This window comes from Somniosus microcephalus, chromosome 6, assembly GCF_052327205.1.
Source record: "Somniosus microcephalus isolate GS21.2 chromosome 6, FLI_Smic_1.0, whole genome shotgun sequence".
Taxonomy (NCBI): domain Eukaryota; kingdom Metazoa; phylum Chordata; class Chondrichthyes; order Squaliformes; family Somniosidae; genus Somniosus; species Somniosus microcephalus.
The window spans coordinates 240,343,143-240,362,692 of NC_140992.1; the positions used below are offsets into that span (position 1 = coordinate 240,343,143).

The window sequence follows — 19,550 nt, forward strand, 5'->3', positions numbered from 1 at the left end:
TACTGTTTTCTGATATTTTTTCAAGAGGACATGGCTTGAGAAATTGAAATTCTCTCCTAATTTAAAAATAATGTTTTAAGTGGTGCTTTCATTAACAGTCTCAACTGTCATGGCAGACTAGATGAGCATTGTATTGAGATCTGAACTGCGTACAGTTTTGGTCTCCTTATTTAAGGAGGGATTTACTTGCATTGGAGGCAGTTCTGAGAAGATTCACGAGGTTGATTCCTGAGATGATTGGGTTGTCTGATGAAGAAAGGTTGAGCAGGTTGGACCTATACTCATTGGAGTTTAGAAGAATGCGAGGTGATCTTATTGAAACATATAAGATGCTGAAGGAGCTTGACAGGGTAAATGCAGGGAGGATGTTTCCCCTCATGGGGGAATCTAGGACTAGGGGGCATAGTTTCAGAATAAGGGGTCGTCCATTTAAAACGGAGCTGAGGAGGAATTTCTTCTGAGGGTCGTGAATCTTTGGAATTCTCTACCCCAGAGAGCTGTGGAGGCTGGGTTATTGAATATATTTAAGGTGGAAATAGACAGATTTTTGAACTATCGGGGAGACGAGGGTTATGGGGAACAGGCAGAAAAGTGTTGAAGCCAAGATCAGATCAGCCATGATCTTATTGAATGGCAGAGCAGGCTTAAGGGGCCGAATGGCCTACTCCTGCTCCTATTTCTTATGTTCTTATTTGTGTAAGTTCCAGCAATCAGCAACATTTTAATTCCTCCAAGTGGCATTGATTCAGTGAACCAATTCATAATCTGCAGCACAGTAGAAATGTACAGTTCCATGCAAATCTATATTTAACCACATTTCTATAGTGATTTAACAATATGTGAAGACCAGGGTACAACTTGTATCTAGTGTATATGTATCAGTCAGCTGTGACTTTGCTCGTGTGTTACTGTGTCAACCAACTTGTGGCTTATAAATTTTATCCCATGGCTCTTGATGCATCCTCTACATATAAAAAAACCTGTTGCTTGGCTTGTAGTTACACACCACAACAACAACACCACCAACTTGCATTTATATAGCACCTTTAACATAGTAAAGTGTCCCAAGGCCCTTCACAGAAGCGTTGTCAAACAAAATTTGACACCGATCCACATAAGGAGATATTGGGGCAGATTGGTCAAAGGGGTAGGTTTTAAGGAGGAAAGCGAGGTGGAGAGGTTTAGGGAGGGAATTCCAGAGCTTAGGGTCTTGACAGCTGAAGGCACAGCAGCCAATGGTGGAGTGATTAAAATTGGGGATGTGCAAGAGCCAGAATTTGAGGAGCGCAGATATCTCGGAGGGTTGTCGGCCTGGAGGAGGTTGCAGAGATGGCGGGGTGAGGCCATGGAGGGATTTGAAAATTGAGGCGTTGCTTAACTGGGAGCCAATGTCGGTCAGCGAGCACAGGGGTGATGGGTGAATGGGACTTGGTGCGAGTTAGGATACGGGCAGCAGAGTTTTGGGTGAGCTTAACTTCATGGAGGGTGGAAGATGGGAGGCCGGCCAGGAGTGCGTTGGAATAGTCAAGTCACACAACCAGCATTCCAAGGCTTGTGCTTCTAATATCCATGCGAGGACACAACTGAGCAACTCGCATTTATATAGCACCTTATATAGCAACTTGCATTTATGTCCCAAATAAGTTTTGAACATGTAAGCAAACATGATTTTGAAATCACGCTGATTCTCACCAAAATAAATGGAAATTCCATGCCAGTGTTGATATATCAATGTTAAGATGAAATAAAATTTCTGCTGCCTGAAACTGAGTTAATGGAATAAATTGCCCAGAGATTACATATTCCATGAGGCAGTGTGGGACCTGGACGAGGATCCTGTGTTCCTCGCTTAGTGCAATCTGTCCATTAACTTTATACCCAAAGAACAACTATGTTGTAATAGCAGAGGCAATAATTTTATTGTTTGATATTTTAAATATGCAACATTGTTGCAGTTTAACTTTTTTAAATGCATGATGCAGCAGTTTTATGTTCAAATTTTAGAAATGCCTCGTGTGCAATTGAGCTCTACAAGCTAGGAAGGTACAAGGTTTCATTCTCTGTCAATAATGAGTTAACTGCTGTCAGCCAAGATGTTAGTTGGGTCGCTGTCGCTACAATTGACCCCAGTGCCTGTCTGGCAAAGAAGGTAGGAAAAGTTATCTCTGGTTCCTGATCTTGAATGCCAACCAGGACTTCTGCTGGAAAGTGCATATTTATGGATTGTGAGAACAGGGTCAGGTTTTGGTGGGATGACCCCATTGGTCAAACTGCATGACAGCACTCATTGTCTGTGCACTCCCATGAGGAATGGCAGTAATCTTGAATCACCTTATTTTCATGATGACAAATAAACCTGTTAATGCAGTTATTTAATTAGGAAACTACACAGAGATGACAAATATAAATATTGCATTTCTCATCATCTCTCACAGCAGCCCTACTGTTGATTTGTAAAATGGATCTACCCAATCACATTTTAAGTAATGAGAATTTTTAAAACATCAATCATATTAATTTGACAATCAAATATTTTCAGGTGTGAATTTGCCAACTTTGAAATCCAAAATCCTGTAATACTTATCTCTATGCTACATTTAGTATCAGAAAATAAGTTACAAGTTTCTAATTTTAGCCTATGGGTTTCTCAATACGACTGTAATGACAACTAAAAGTTGACTTGTGTGTCTTGCGTTGCATCCTTTGTGCTATTTGTTTTTGGCTTTAAACCAAATACAGCCATTTAACTGCAACTACAATAAATCGTAATCGCATTTTGTTTAAATTAAGAAATAAAATGTCTAGCAGAAGCTGAGTAACTCCTTATTTGCTGTGCCAAAGGTTGTGGTTGTGAGGTGTTGAGGATCAATATTTTAACTTAAAAATCAGAGCAATCTTAACCAAAATTAGTTCCAAAAGATGAAGGGTCTATTTATAATATATTTATGACTCTGTGTTACCCTGACAGAGAGTTATATTCTCCCAGGTGTTGCACTCCAGCTTGTGTGCAATTGAAGAAATTTAGACTTTTGTCTCCGAGGTTAATTTTCCATAACTTTGTTTGGTAAAGATAAGAAGTTGCCGTGCAAGTCTGTTAGCACCTATACATCTCATTATTTTCTCTGCTTTACAATCCTAATCCTGGTATTTGCAAATTTAGTTGTGTTGTCTTCTGCTAATCAAATTTACGTAACCTGCCAATAGACAGCTTTAATTGAAAAGTTAGCACAAGCAAGGTGTTCAGTGACTTCCTTCCGTGCTGTAATTGGTGTGATCAGACACTAGTGCAGATAATATTTTTAATGAAAATATTCTTTAAAAAGCTTGATTTATGTGGATCACCAGTAGGCATGATCACTTTGTTAGCTGAGGAAATTTGACGTTGAACCAAGGAAATCTCTCAATTGCTATTTTCTGGGTTTTTGTGTGTGAATTATCAAAGGAATTTTTTGTTTTGATTAAAGGTTCCATTGATGAAATGGAGGAAGGCGAGGAGAATCTAACTGATGACAACAATATGTCTGAAAGAGAAGCAGTAGCTTCAAACCACGATGAATCAGCAGACTGTGATACATCAAGTTCTTTTTATAGTGAAGGTAATTTGACGCTACTGTACAATTATCAATTTCATCTCATTTCTTGCAAGTTGGGGTTTTTGCACCACAAAAATACTAACTTTGAAATCCAAAATCCTGTAATACTTCTCTCTATGCTACATTTAGTATCAGAAAATAAGTTACAAGTTTCTAATTTTAGCCTATGGGTTTCTCAACTCCTATCCTCCCTGCTGGGGGCTGATCTCGCTAACATCTATGCTGTCCCGCTCACTCCACCTAAAACAGCTCCCTCTGCATTTCCCTCCAGAATATCCATTTGGTTGTGAACGTGCTTATTTGTCAAAATTAAACGGTGTACGAATGCTGAGTATGCGTAGTGTGTATTTATGGGCAGCGCAGAATATATTTTATTTTTATTAATTTATGAAGTGATGAGAGAAAGGAAATGGACTGTAAAGCTATGAAATATTATTTAATAAGTAAATAATATTACTTGTTCTCACATTGAACAACTTCTCCTTTGACTTCACTCACCTAGTCCAAATAAAAGGTGTTGCTATGGTAACCCGTATGGATCCTACCTATGTCTGCCATTTTGTGGGATATGTGGAACATTTTTTGTTCCAGTCCTGCTCGGGTCCCCTTCCTCACCTCTTTTTCTGGTATATTGATGACTGTATTGGTGCAGTTTCCTGCTCTCGCCCCTAACTGGAAAATTTCATCAACTTTGCTTCCAATTTCCACCCTTCCCTTCCTTGACTTCTCTGTCTCCATTTCTGGGGATAGGCTATCGACCAATATCCACTATAAGCCCACTGACTCCCACCTTGACTACACTTCGTCACACCCTGCTTCCTGTAAGGACTCTATTCCATCCTCCTAGTTTCTCTGTCTCTGCCACATCTGTTCCGATGATGCCACATTCCATACCAGTGCTTCCGATATGTCTTTCTTTTTTCCTCAACCGAGGATTCCCCTCCACCGTGGTTGAAAGGGCCCTCGACTCTGTCCGTTCCATTTCCTGCACTTCTGCTGTCGCCCCTTCCCTCCCAGAACCACAATAGGGTTCCCCTTGTCCTCACCTTTCACCCCACCAGTCTCCACATTCAACGGATCATCCTTTGCCATTTCCGCCACCTCCAGCATGATCCCACCACCAAAAACATATTGCCCTCCCCTCCCCTTTCAGCACGCCGCAGGGACCATTTCCCCTGCGACACCCTGGTCCATTCCTCTATCACGCCCATTCCCCCTTGCTACGGCACCTTCCCATGCAAGCACAGGAGATATAGCACCTGCCCTTTTACCTCCTCCCTTCCCACCGTCCAGGGCTCCCAAACATTCCTTCCAGGTGAAACAGCGATTTACTTGTACTTCTTTCAATTTAGTATACTGTATTCGCTGCTCACGATGAGGTCTTCTCTACACTGGGGAGGCCAAACTCAGATTGGATGACCACTTTGCAGAGCATCTCCGTTCAGTCCGCAAGTGTGACCCCGAGCTTCCGGTCGCCTGTTGTTTTCATTCTCTGTCCCACTCCCACTTTGACCTCTCTGTCCCTGGCCTCTTGCACTGTTCCAATGAAGCTCAACATAAGCTCGAGGAACAGCACCTCATCTTTTGATTAGCCACTTTACAGCCTTCTGGACTCAACATTGAGTTTGACAATTTCAGCTCATAACCTCTGCTCCCATTTTTTCGGACGGCAGCTGTTGCTGATGATTCTAATCCCATTTACACCTCCTCGAGACCCATCTTTTGTTTCTTTACATTTTCCATTACCATGCCTTGCACCATCACCCCTTTTGTCATTTAATCTCTCTTGCCTTCCTCCCTCCACCCCATCACAGACCTTCCCTTTTTGTTCTTTCCTCACCTCCTGCCTTTCCCTGCCTCTCTACTTGCTTAAAACCTGTTACATCTCTAACTTTTTCCAGTTCTGAGGAAAGGTCTTTGACCTGAAACGTTAATTCTGTTTCTCTTTCCACAAATGCTGCCTGATCTGCTGAGTATTTCCAGCATTTTCTGTATTTATTTCAGATTTCCAGCATCCGCAGTATTTTGCTGTATTATTTAATATAATTTGGACTGTAAACATGGTAAATGTGTAATATTGGTGCAGACCATAACACAAATCTACAGCTTAACAGCATTTAGCTGGCAAACTGTGAATGGCTGTGTTTTTCTCTTTGTGGTCACATAAATTTCCTTGTTGGCTGTACATTTTCAGGTTGATTTCTCATGCCATGATTTAGTAGTTTATCAATACAGTGACTAATAAATCAAAACCTTTTTTTATTGTCTGTAAAGCAGTTTGAAGTTTTGAACATAAATTCTTTAGGGATCTGTAAATCCATCTGAAGTGCCATGTTTACAGTTACGATCAAAAGTTTCTAAACTGAAATTGGTGTCCCGAGCATTTGCTGTTTTCATCTCCAAATCACCACAAAATTATAGTCAGATGTCTGCTGAAGGAGCTTGCAAAGAACGGGTATTTAAATGTTCATTTTTCTAAACTACTTTTAAACTACTATCTACTCTGATGGTATTTTTAACACAACATTTATTTTTACTCTGAAATATATAATGTTTATAAGGAACATATTTGAACAAATATTTGTGTTGTAGCGAAGGTTTTAGCCTAATCCATTTGAGAATGTCTGGTATTGTATGGAATGTGATGGTGGTTATATGACTACATATATTGTTCAGTGGTGGTAAACATTTTGACTCTGCGGATTTGTAAAAGGCAAGTCATCATGCCTGATAAATTGAAGAGTTAGTTGAGGAAATTGTATTGATAAAGGGAATGCATTGGATATTGTGTACGTTCTTTAGGAAGGAAACCTGCCATCCTTACCTGGTCTGGCCTGTGCATGACTCTAGTCCCACACCAACATGATTGACTCTTAACTGCCCTCTGAAATGACCTAGCAAACCACAACAAAAAATAAGAACATTTTTTAACAAACAGATGGACAACACAACTGTAACTGAATTCGGACACGACAAAGGCACACCCAGCTCATTTGACACAGCAAAGTCCTCCTTAACATCTGGGGACTGGTGCCAAAGTTGGGAGAGCTGTCCCACAGAGACATCAAGCAACAGCCTGACATGGGCATGATTCTGTGGACATGCCTATCACTCAACGTCCTAGACTCCTTCATCACAATCCCTGGGTATGTCCTGTCAGGACAGACACACCAGAGGTGGGGGCACAGTGGCATACAGTCGGGTGGGAGTGTCCATGAGAGTCCTCAACGTTGACTTTGCACCACATGAAATCTCATGGCTTCAGGTCAAACATGGACAAGAAAACCTCCTGCTGATTACCACCGACTGCACTCCCTCAACTGATGAATCAGTACTCCTCCAAGTTGAACATCACCTTGGAAGAAGCATTAAGGGTAACAAGGGCACATGATATACTCTGGGTGGGGGACTTCAATGTCCATCACCAAGAGCGGCTCGGTAGTACCACCACTGACTGAGCTGGCCGAGTTCTGAAGAACATCGTTGCCAGACTGAGCTTGCAGCAGATGGTGAGATCGAACATGAGGAAATGGTCTACTTGACCACATTCTCACCAACCTAACTGCCACAGACTTGTTAGCAAAATTGAAGCCCTTGGATTAAAAGGGCAGTGGCTGCGTGGATATGAAGTTGGCTAAGGGGCAAAAAGCAGAGTATAGTGGTGAAGGTTGTTTTTCATACTGGAGGAAAGTGTGCAGTGGTATCCCCAAGAGGTCTGTGTTGGAGCCACTACTCTTTTTCTATGTATATTAATAACTTGGACTTGGGTATTACAGGGCATAATTTCAAAATTTACAGATGACGTGAAACTTGGAAATGTAGTCAACAGTAAGGAGTATAGTAACAGACTTCAGGAGGATATAGACAAACTGGTGAAATGGGCGGACACATGGCAGATGAAATTTAATGCAGAGTAGTGTGAAGTGATTCATTTTGGTAGGAAGAATGAGGAGAGACAATATAAACGAAATCGTATAATTTTAAAGGGGGGTGCAGGAACAGAGGTGGGGTGTACATACACAAGTCTTTGAAGGTGACAGGACACGTTGAGAAGGCTGTTAAAGTATAAAGGATCCTTGGCTTTATAAATAGAAGTATAGAGTACAAAAGCAAGGAAGTTATGTTAAACCTTTATAAAACACTGATTAGGCACCAGCTGCAGTATTGTGGCCAATTCTGGGCACCACACTTTAGAAAGGATGTCGAGGCCATGGCGAGGGTGCAGAGGAGATTTACTAGACTTCAGTTATGTGGAGAGATTGGAGAAACTGTGGTTGTTCTCCTTCGAGTAGAGAAGGTTAAGGGGAGATTTGATAGAGGTGTTCAAAATCATGTATGGTTTTGATGGAGTAAATAAGGAGAAACTGTTTTCAGTGGCGGGGGATCGGTAACGAAAGGACACCGATTTAAAGTAATTGACAAAAGCACCAGAGGCAACATGAGGGAGAAAAAAATTGTCCTTGCTTTTGTACTCTATACCGCTATTTATAAAGCCAAGGATCCCTTATGCGAGTTGTTATGATGTTGAATGCATTGCCTGAAAGGGTGGTGGAATCGGATTCAATAATAACATTCAAAAGGGAATTGGATAAATACTTGAAGGGGAAAAATTTATGGGGCTATGGGGAAAGAGCAGGGGAGTGGGAGTAATTGGATAGCTCTTTCAAAGACCCAGCATAGGCACAATGGACCAAATGGCCTCCTTCTGTGCTGTATCATTCTATGATTCTAAGATGCATTTGCCCATGACAGTATTGGTAGGCATGACCACTGTACAGTCCTTATGGAGACAAGTTCTGTCTTCACACTGAGGGCACCCTCTTGTGTTGTGTGGCACTACCACTGTGATAAGTGGGATAGATTATGAACAGATTTAGCAGCTCAAAACTGGGCATCTGTGAAGCGCTGTGGGGCATCAGCAGCAGAGTTGGATTCCACCACAATCTGTAACCTCATGACATGGCATATCCCTCACTGCTCCATCAGGAACAATCTAGATGACTAACCCTGGTTAAATGAGTTGTGTCGAAGAACATGATGATACAAAAATTGGCCGTGTGGTTGATAGTGAGGACAAAAGCTGTAGACTGCAGGAAGATATCAATGGACTGGTCAGGTGGGCAGAAAAGGGGCAAATGGAATTCAATCCAGAGAAGTGTGAGGTAATGCATTTGGGGAGGGCTAACAAGGCAAGGGAGTACACAATAAATGGTTGGATACTGAAGTGTAGTGGAACAGAGGGATCTTGAAGCGCATATCTACAGATCTCTGAAGGTAGCAGGACAGGTAGGTAAGGCGATTAAGAGGGCATATGGGATGCTTTCCTTTATTAGCCAAGGCATAGAATATAAGAGCAGGGAGGATATGCTAGAACTGTATAGAGCACTAGTTAGGCCACAGCTAGAGTACTGTGTACAGTTCTGGTCCCCACATTACAGGAAGGATATGATTGCACTAGAGAGGGTACAGAGGAGATTTAAAAGGATGTTGCCAGGACTGGAGAATTTTAGATATGAGGAAAGATTGGATAGGCTGGGGTTGTTTACTTTGGAACAGAGGAGGCTGAGGGGAGACTTGATTGAGAGACATAAAATTGAGGGGTCTAGAGAGAAGTAGATAGGAAGGACCTAGTTCCCTTAGAGAGGTCAGTAACCAGGGGGCATAGATTTAAAGTAATTGGTAGAAGTATTAGAGGGGAGTTGTGAATGTTTTTCACCCAGAGGGTGGTGGGAGTCTGGAACTGACTGCCTGAAAGGGTGGTTGAGGCAGAAACCCTCATCACATTTAAAAATTACTTGGATGTGCACTTAAAGTGCTGTAACCTACAGGCTACGGACCAAGAGCTGGAAAGTAGGATTAGGCTGGATAGCTCTCTTTCGACCAGCACAGACACGATGGGCTGAATGGCCTCCTTCTGTGATTCTATGATAACATAGCTGGAACAGCACCAAACATGTAACTGAAAATAAATGGCAGCCTGATGAAGCACAGGACTACATGCATGTCAAATAGCAGAAACAGCATGCTATAGCTAAGCGATTCTGCCACCAATGGATCAGGTCAAAACTCTGCAGTCCTGCTACATTCATTCGTGAATGGTGGTGGGCAGTTAAGCAAATAATGGCAGGAGGAAGCTCCATGAACATCCCCATCCTCGGCGATGATGGAGTCAGCATGTGAATGCAAAAGATAAAACTGAAGCGTTCACAGCTATCTTCACAGACGTGCCGAGTGGATGATTCTTCTCGGCCTCCTCCAGAGGTCACCATTATAGATGCGACGTGATATCAAGAAATGGCTGAGTCCACTGGAGACCTCAAATGCAACAGGTCCTGACAACATCCTGGTTGTAGTACTGAAGACCTGTGCTCCACAACTAGCCACGCGTCTAGCCAAGCTTTCCATTATAGCTACAATAGCGGCATCTACTCGACTGTGCAAAATTGCCCAGGTATGTCCTATCCACGAAAAGCTGGACAAATCCAACCCACACAATTACTGTCCTATCGGCCTACACTGAATCATCAAAAAAGTGATTGAAAGATTGTCAACAGTGCTATCAAGCGGCACTTACTCATCTATAATCTGCTCACCAATACACAGTTTGGGTTCTGCCAGGACCACTGTTCCAGACCTCATTATAGCCTTGGTCCAAACATGGACAAAAAGCTGCATTCTGAAGGCAAGGTAAGAGTGACTGCCCTTGACACCAAAGCAGCATTCGACCGAGTGTGGCACCAACAAGTCCTAGTAAAACTGAAGTCACTGTGGATCGGGGGAAAACGCTCCACAGGTTGGAGTCCTATCTAGCACAGAGGAAGGTGCTTGTGGTTGTTGCAGGCCATCTCCGGACCCTAGGACGTTGTTGCAGGAGTTCCTCAGGACAGTGTCCTAGACACAACTATTTTCAGCTGCATCATCAATGACCTTCCATCCATCATAAAGTCAGAAGTGGAGTAGTTCGATTATGATTGCGCAGTGTTCAGCCCCATTCACAATTCCTCAGATAATGAAGCAGTCCATGCCTGCATGCAGCAAGACCTGGACAACATCCAGGCTTGGACTGCTGCTGAAAGATTTAATTAAGAGGGGGAAAATAGAATATGAGAGTAAGCTTTCAGGGAACATAAAAACTGACTGTGTAAAAGCTTCTATAGATATGTGAAGAGAAAAAGCTTCTATAGATATGTGAAGAGAAAAGGATTGGTGAAGTGAAGCATAGGTCCCTTGCAGTCAGAATCAGGGGAATTTATAATGGGGAACTGATGCGCTATCAATTACTCATAAAAGACGGAGCGTTAGGAGAGTAACTAAAGGCTTTTATTAGCAAAGAACAGAGCATGCCTCTCGTGGTTGACTGGGTTCCAAGAAGGCAGGGGGCTGCAGGGCAATCACCTTTATACCTGGGCCTGTGGGTGGAGCCAGGGGCGGAGCCAGCAGAGACATGCTGAGGCATGCATAGGTACAACAGTGTGCAACAACAACGGTGAACAACAATAACAGTGGTTTACCACATTCACCCCTTGTTTAAAATTGAGTCCGGCGGGGTGAAGTGTACTAAAGGTTCGTGTAAGTAAGTCTCTCAGGTGGCCTTGTATGCCATCCTGATCGTCGTGGTGGCGGCGGTGATGGTGCAGCATCCAATGTTGAATCTGGCGTCTCATTGAGTGGTTGGGTGGTCAATGACGGGTCCTGGGGCTGCGGCATGCCGTCTAGCGGGGTTGGGTTGTGGGTAGTGGTGGATGGCAATGGTAGTGTTTCAGGGGCACCCAAAGGTGCGAGATCTCGTGTGGGGGCTGTGTCCTCCCGCCCGTCCGGGTACTGTACGTAAGCGTACTGGGGGTAGGCGTGGGTAGTGGTGGGTGGCGAGGGAGGTGTTTCGGGAGCACCCGAAGGTGCGAGGTCTCGTATGGAGACTGTGTCCTCCCGCCCGTCCGGGTACACCACGTAAGCATACTGAGGGTTGGCATGGAGGAGGCTCACCCTCCCGACCAGGGGGTCCGTCTTATGGGACCTCACGTGCTTCCGCAGTAGGACGGGTCCTGGAGAAGTCAGCCATGTCGGTAACGAGATCCCCGATGTGGACTTCCTGGGGAAGGAGAACATTCTCTCGTGAGGGGTAGCATTGGTGGCTGTACAGAGCAGTGACCGAATGGAATGGAGCGCCGCAGGGAGGACTTCCTGCCAGCGAGAGGTCGGAAGGCCCTTAGATTTCAAGTTTAAAAGGACTGCCTTCCAGACCGTCGCATTCTCCCTTTCCACCTGGCCATTCCCCCGGGGGTTGTAGCTGGTGGTCCTGCTTGTAGCGATACCTCTCGAGAGCAGGTACTGCCGAAGTTCGTCGCTCATAAAGGATGAGCCCCTGTCGCTATGAATATAGCTAGGGAAACCGAACAAGGCGAAGAGGTCATTCAGACATTTAATGACCGTGGTACTGGTCATGTCTGAGCAAGGGATGGCAAACGGGAAACGGGAGTACTCGTCAATTATGTTTAGGAAGTACACATTGCGGTCGGAGGAGGGGAGGGACCCTTTAAAATCGACGCTCAGCGTTCAAAGGGGCGAGTGGCCTTGATCAGGCTTGCTCTGTCTGGCCTATAAAAATGCGGTTTGCACTCGGCACAGATTTGGCAGTTCCTGGTCATGGTCCTGACCTCCTCGATGGAGTAGGGCAGGTTACGGGATTTGATGAAGTGAAAAAACCTGGTGACCCCCAGGTGGCAGAGGTCATTGTGGAGGGTCTTCAGTCTATCGACCTGCGCGTTGGCGCATGTACCACGTGATAGGGCATCTGGGGGCTCATTGAGTTTCCCGGGCCGGTACAAGATATCGTAATTGTAGGTGGAGAGTTCGATTCTCCACCTCAAGATCTTGTCGTTCTTGATTTTGCCCCTCTGCTTATTATTAAACATAAAAGCTACTGAACGCTGGTCAGTGAGCAGGGTAAATCGTTTTCCGGCCAGGTAATGCCTCCAATGTCGCACAGATTCCACAATGGCCTGGGCCTCCTTTTCGACAGAGGAGTGTCGAATCTCGGGGCCCTGGAGGGTCCTTGAGAAAAAGGCCGCGGGTCTCCCCGCCTGGTTAAGGGTTGCAGCTAGGGCAAAGTCGGATGCGTCGCTCTCCACTTGGAAAGGGATGGACTCATCCACTGCGTGCATTGTGGCCTTCGCAATATCTCCTTTTATGAGAGTGAAGGCTGCACAGGCCTCTGCTGTCAGGGGGAAGGAGGTGGACTTGATGAGGGGTCTGGCTTTGTCCGCATAGTTGGGCACCCACTGAGCATAGTACGAGGAAAAACCCTAGGCATCTCTTCAGTGCTTTTTGGCAGTGGGGGAGGGGGAGCTCCATAAGGGGGCGCATCCTGTCGGGGTCGGGGCCGATGACTCCGTTCTCCACTACACAGCTAAGAATGGCAAGGCGCTTGGTACGAAACATACATTTGTCCTTGTTGTATGTTAGGTTCAGCCGCTGGGCCGTACGGAGGAATTTCTCTAGATTAACATCATGGTCCTGCTGGTCGCGGCCGCAGATGGTGACGTTGTCTAGATAGGGGAAAGTGGCCTGGAGCGCGTTCTGGTCAACCATCCGATCCATCTCCCGTTGGAAGACTGAAACTCCGTTGGTGACGCCGAAGGGAACTCTGAGGAAGTGGTAGAGACGACCGTCAGCTTCAAAAGCTGTGTACTGGCGGTCCTCAGCCCTGATGGGGAGCTGGTGGTATGCCGACTTCAGATCAATCGTCGAGAACACCCGGTATTGTGCTATCTGATTGACCATGTCAGATATGCGGGGGAGTGGGTATGCATCTAGCTGGGTGTAGCGATTGATCGTCTGGCTGTAGTCAATAACTAGGCGCTGTTTTTCGCCAGTCTTCACTACCACCACTTGTGCTCGCCATGGGCTGGTGCTACTTTCAATAATCCCTTCCTTCAGGAGTCTCGCTACCTCGGATTTAATGAAGCTCCTATCCCCGGCACTGTAACGCCTGCTTTTGGTAGCGATGGGCTTACAGTCGCGGGTGAGGTTAGCGAACAAGGAGGGTGGGGGGGACTTTAAGGGTGGAGAGGCTGCAAATGGTGCGCGGCTGGCAATTTAAAAGCTGCTGGCTGCAGACTGTGAGTGGGGGGAGGGGTCAGTCGTATGCTAATGTGACACTCTTAAGGTGGCACTGAAAATCCAACCCCAGTAGAACGGCAGCGCAGAGATGGGGCAGGACCAGGAGTTTAAAATTTTTGTATTCTGTGCCCCTTACTGAAAGGGTCACTACACAGTAACCACCGACGTCCGCTGACTGGGCTTTGGAAGCCAAAGAGATCCGATGGCGCGTCAGCAGGACCGGGAGAGAGTAACTGCGCACCGTGTCGGGGTGGATAAAGCTCTCCGTGCTCCCGCTGTCAAAAAGGCAGGTAGTGGCGCGGCCGTTTACCGTAATGTCCATCATGGACCTGGACAGTTGATGAGGGAGAGATTGGTCCAGCGTCACGGAGGCCAGCGTATCGTCGAGCGAGCCGATGTGGTCGTCAGATGAGGCGGTGGTTGAGTCTGGGTCCCCCGTGGTTGAAGTTGGAGACGTCCAAGATGGCGGACAAAATGGCGGCGCCCATGGTCCCGATCCCCACGCGGCTGGGGGAGCCCAAGATGGCGGACAAGATGGCTGCCCCCACGGTTCGCACGCGGCGCTGCTGGCGTTAGCGGTTTTACCTTTGCAGGCGCTGACAGTGTCCTTTCTTCCCGCAGCCGGAGCAGGTAGCGTTTCTCGCCGGGCAGCGTGCTCTGGGGTGTTTTGCCTGGCCACAAAAATAACATTTCTGTGCCTTGGACATCGCAGCAGCAGTTGAAGGTGGTGGTCCCATGACCCAAGGTTGTGGCGTCCACGTTGCGGAGCGGTTAGGGGAGAAGGCGTCCATATTCCTGTGGGATGCGTCGAGCGAGAGCGCGAGGGACACTGCCTTTCTCAGGTCCATTTCTCCCTTTTCCAACAGTCTCTGCCGGGAGTAGTCGGACCTTAGACCCACAACGAAAGCATCTCGGATCAGTCCCTCCGTGTGTGCTACAGCTGATACTTCTTTGCAATCGCAGCCTCGGCCGAGTATCCGTAGTGCCCGTAGGAAGGCCTCCACCGATTCCCCGGGCTGCTGTCTGCGGGATCTTGAGAGGTGCCTGGCATAGACCGTATTTACCGGGCGTGCGTATTGCCCTTTTAGCAGATCGATAGCCGCCGCGTAGGTCGTCGCGTCCTGGATTATTGTATAAACTTGGTGGCTCACCTTTGAGGCCAGGATTTCCAACTTGTTTTCGTCCAGGGTCACAGTTGAGGCTTGCAGGTAGGCCTCGAAGCAACGCAGCCAATGCGCGAATTTGGTAGCCGAACCCACTTCTTGGGGGTCTAGGTCCAGGCATGTTGGTCTGAGGGCTCGCAGCAGCTGCTGCTGCTCAGCGTTTGGTGCAGCAGCCTGCTGCTCAGCGTTTGTTGTCGACATTTTGTTTTTGCTAATAAAATTGATGCGCTATCAATTACTCATAAAAGACGGAGAGTTAGGAGAGTAACTAAAGGCTTTTATTAGCAAAGAACAGAGCATGCCTCTCGTGGTTGACTGGGTTCCAAGAAGGCAGGGGGCTGCAGGGCAATCACCTTTATACCTGGGCCTGTGGGTGGAGCCAGGGGCAGAGCCAGCAGAGACATGCTGAGGCATGCATCGGTACAACAGTGTGCAACAACAACAACAACGGTGAACAACAATAACAGTGGTTTACCACAGGAACAAAGAAATGGCAGACCAATTAAATACATACTTTGGTTCTGTCTTCACAAAGGAGGACACAAATAACCTTCCAGAGATGTCGGGGAACATAGGGTCTAATGAGAGGCAGGAATTGAATGAAATCAGTATTTGTAAGGAAATGGTGTTAGGAAAATTGATGGGATTAAAGGCCGATAAATCCCCAGGGCCTGATAATCTACATCCTAGGGTACTTAAGGAAGTGGCCCTAGAAACAGTCGATGCATTGCTGGTCATCTTCCAAAATTCTGTAGACTCTGGAATAGGTCCCATGGATTGGAGGGTAGCTAATGTAACCCCACTATTTAAAAAAGGTGGTAGAGAGAAAATGGGGAATTATAGACCAGTAAGTCTGACATCGGTAGTCGGGAAAATGCTGGAGTCCACTATAAAAGATTAATAGCAGAGCACTTGGAAAACAGCGACAGGATCGGACAAAGTCAACATGGATTTACAAAAGGTGCATCATGCTTGACTAATCTACTGGAATTTTTTGAGTATGTAACTGGTAGAATAGATAAGGGATAACCAGTGGATGTGGTGTATTTGGATTTTCAGAAGGCTTTCGATAAGGCCCTGCATAAGAGATTGGCGTGCAAAGTTAAAGCACATGGGATTGGGGGCAAGGTACTGACTTGGATAGAGAACTGTGTGGCAGAAAGGAAGCAAAGAGTTGGAATAAACAGGTCTTTTTCCGAGTGGCAGGCAGTGACTAGTGGGGTACCGCAGGTATCGGTACTAGGACCCCAGCTATTTACAATATATATTAATGATCTAGACGAGGGAACTAGATGTAATATCTCCAAGTTTGCAGATGACACAAAGCTGGGTGGGCGTGTGTGCTGTGAGGAGGATGCCGAGAAACTCCAGTATGATTTTGACAGGTTGGGCGATTGGGCAGATGCAGTATAATGTGAATGATGAGCCATCAATAACTCCAGAAGACTAAGAGTTAAACTTACAACAAGTAGGCTTTTATTAACAAAAGAATACAAGCATGCCTCTGCTGGTAGACCGATCCTTAAAGCCAGGGGGACTGGAGGTCAATCACCTTTATACCTGGGCTTAGGTGTGGAGCCAGGGGCGGAGCCAGCTGAGGCATGCCCAGACATGTTCTGTACAGGCAGATTAGTGGTTTACCACAGTGGATAAATGCGAGGTTATCCACTTTGGTGGCAAAAACAGGAAAACAGATTATTATCTGAACGGCAATAGATTGGGAGAAGGGGAAGTGCAACGAGACCTGGGTCCTTGTGCACCAGTCGCTGAAGGTAGGCATGCAGGTGCAGCAGGCGGTTAAGAAGGCAAATGGTATGTTGACCTTAAAAGCGAGAGGATTCGCATACAGGAGCAAGAATGTCTTGCTGCAGTTGTACAGGGCCTTGGTGAGACCTATCCTTGAGTATTGTGTGCAGTTTTGGTCGCCTTATCTGAGGAAGGATGTTCTTGCCATGGAGGGAGTGCAGCGAAGATTCACCAGACTGATACCTGGGATGGCAGGAATGACGTATGAAGAGAGATTGGGTCGATTAGGCTTATATTCGCTAGAGTTCAGAAGAATGAGAGGGGATCTCATTGAAACTTATTAAATTTTAACCGAACTAGACAGACTAGATGCAGGAAGGCTGTTCCCGATGGCGGGGGAGTCCAGAACCAGGGGTCACAGTCTAAAGATAAGGGGTAAGCCATTTAGGACTGAGATGAGGAGGAATTTCTTCACCCAGAGAGTGGTGAGCCTGTGGAATTCTCTACCACAGAAGGCAGTTGAGGCCAACTTATTAAATATATTCAAGAAGGCGTTAGATATATTTCTTAAGGCTAAGGGGATCAAGGGATATGGGGAGAAAGCAGGGACAGGGTACTGAATTTGGATGATCAGCCATGATCTCATTAAATGGTGGAACAGGCTCGAGGGGCCGAATGGCCTGCTCCTATCTTCTATGTTTCTATCCATGCCTTTGCTTCCTCTAGACTTGACTATTCCAATGGACTCCTGGCTGACCTCCCATTTTGCACCCTCCATAAACTTAAGCTGCTGGGCCTCTCTAAACTGCCGGTGCGCAGGGTCCACATATCCCAGAGGCGCAGGTAGTTTGTAATGCCCCTGGGATCTTGTGGGCCATGCGGAGCCAATCCGAGAAGGGAATCTCCATTCATACATTTAACAGGAAGACCTGTCAAATATATGAATAGAGATCACCCTCAGAAACATAGTAAAACTTTAAATACATTTTTTTTTAAATCATAATTTACGTAATTTCATTTCATTTTAAAAATAAGAAACAAAAATTTTATTTTTTGAAAAAAAATTAAAGATTTTAACAGGGCTAAAAATAAACTTACCTTTCTTTAAAGTATTTTTAAATGATAAATCAGTGGGAATTTTTTTTTTTTTACTTTTTTCAACTCTTCTCCTGGTAAAAGGCGCAAGAATTGTAAGTGTTTTCTGCGGGCGGAGGGTCTCCAGAAAGCGGAACTCTCCGCCCGCAGAGGCCCTTCTCCCGGGCAGCCGGAGGATCTGTCAAGAGCTTTCTTTACAGATCGGAAATGCCGGTTTCCAGCGCATGCGCAGTGCATGCCTGAAACCGGCATTTCCGATGTCCCTACAGGTGAGTACACAGCGCGTACCTACCCGTAGGGATCGGAATATCCGGCCCATTGATTTTAAAATTTTAATCCTCATTTTCAAAGCCCTCCATGGCCTTGCCCCGCCCTATCTCTGTAACCTCCTCCAGCCCTACAACCCTTCTGAGATCTCTGCGCTCCTCCAATTCTGGTCTCTTGAACATGCCCTATTTTAATTGCTCCACCATTGCTGGCTGTGCTTTCAGCTGCCGAGGCCCTAAGCTCTGGAATTCCCTCCCTCAACTTCAATGCCTCTCTATCTCTCTTTCCTCCTTTAAGATGCTCCTTAAAACCTACCTCTTTGACCAAGCTTTTGGTCACCTGTCCTAATATCTCCTTATGTGGCTCAGTGTAAAATTTTGTTTGATAATGTTCCTGTGACAGGCCTTGGGATGTTTTACTATGTTAAAAGCACTGTATAAATACAAGTTATTGCTGTTGTCTACAAATTTTAAACATATTTGGAGGAATAATAAGTAGAGGACATACATACACTAAATGATAGCATTTTAAAAGGAGTTGAGTTGCAGGGTTCAGATAAGCAGATCTTTAAAAGTGGGCAGACAAATGGATAAAGTTTATTTTAAAAAATAAATAAATAAATAAATAAATAAAAATATGCAGCATCCTATATTTTATAAATAGGAGCATGAAGTACAAAAGCAAATAGGAAATGCTACACCTATAAAATCATTGGTTTATGCCACAGTTAAAATATTTTGTCCAGTTTTGGCAGCTTTAGGAAGGATGTCAAGGCAATGGAGAGGGTACAGAAGAGATTAAGATGATAATGGAGATGAGCGGCTTTAGTTCTGAGGAGAGACGAGAAAAACGGGGTCTTTAAAAAAAAGACTTGCATTTTTTAGCGCCTTTCACAACCACCAGACGTCTCGAAGCGCTTTACAGCCAATGAAATACTTTTGAAGTGTGGTCACAGTTGTAATGTGGAAAACACGGCAGGCAATTTGCACACAGCAAGCTCCCACAAACAGCAATGTGATAATGACCAGATAATCTGGGTTTTTTTTAATGTGGATTGAGGGATCACTATTGGCCAGGACACTGGGGATAACTCCCCTGCTTCTCTTCAAAATAGTGCCTTGGGATCTTTTACATCCACCTGAGAGAGCAGACAGGGCCTCGGTTTAACGTCTCATCCGAAAGACGGCACCCCCGACAGTGCAGCACTCCCTCAGCACTGCACTGGAGTGTCAGCCTAGCTTTATATGCACAAGTCCCTGGAGTGGGACTTGAACCCACAACCTTCTGATAAACAAGGTTAAGAACGGATTTGATGGAGATGTTCAAAATTGAGGGTTTTTATTAAAATAAATAGGTTAAATTATTTTCACTAGTCAGTGAATCGATGATCGGATGGCATAAATTTAAGATCATCAAAAGAAAAGGGAGAAGTTAGAATTATTTTTACACGGAGGGATTGTTGGGATATCAAATGCCTTTCTAGAAACAGTTGTGGATGCAGAATCGATAATACTTTTTAAAGGGAACTAGAAAAAATATTTTTTTGAGGGGTTGGGGGGCGGGGACC

At 45.4% G+C, this 19,550-nt stretch overlaps 1 protein-coding gene across 3 annotated transcripts in view; it reads left to right on the top strand.

Moving 5' to 3' along the window:
• The window catches only part of zfpm1 (zinc finger protein, FOG family member 1), a 258,811-nt gene that overhangs the window by 49,977 nt on the left and 189,284 nt on the right, over positions 1-19,550 (top strand). For all 3 annotated transcript variants that reach the window (XM_085991613.1, XM_085991616.1, XM_085991615.1), the window contains exon 2: positions 3,465-3,596. In XM_085991613.1, the coding sequence (XP_085847739.1) occupies positions 3,465-3,596 (132 nt within the window). The remainder of the gene's footprint in view (positions 1-3,464; positions 3,597-19,550) is intronic.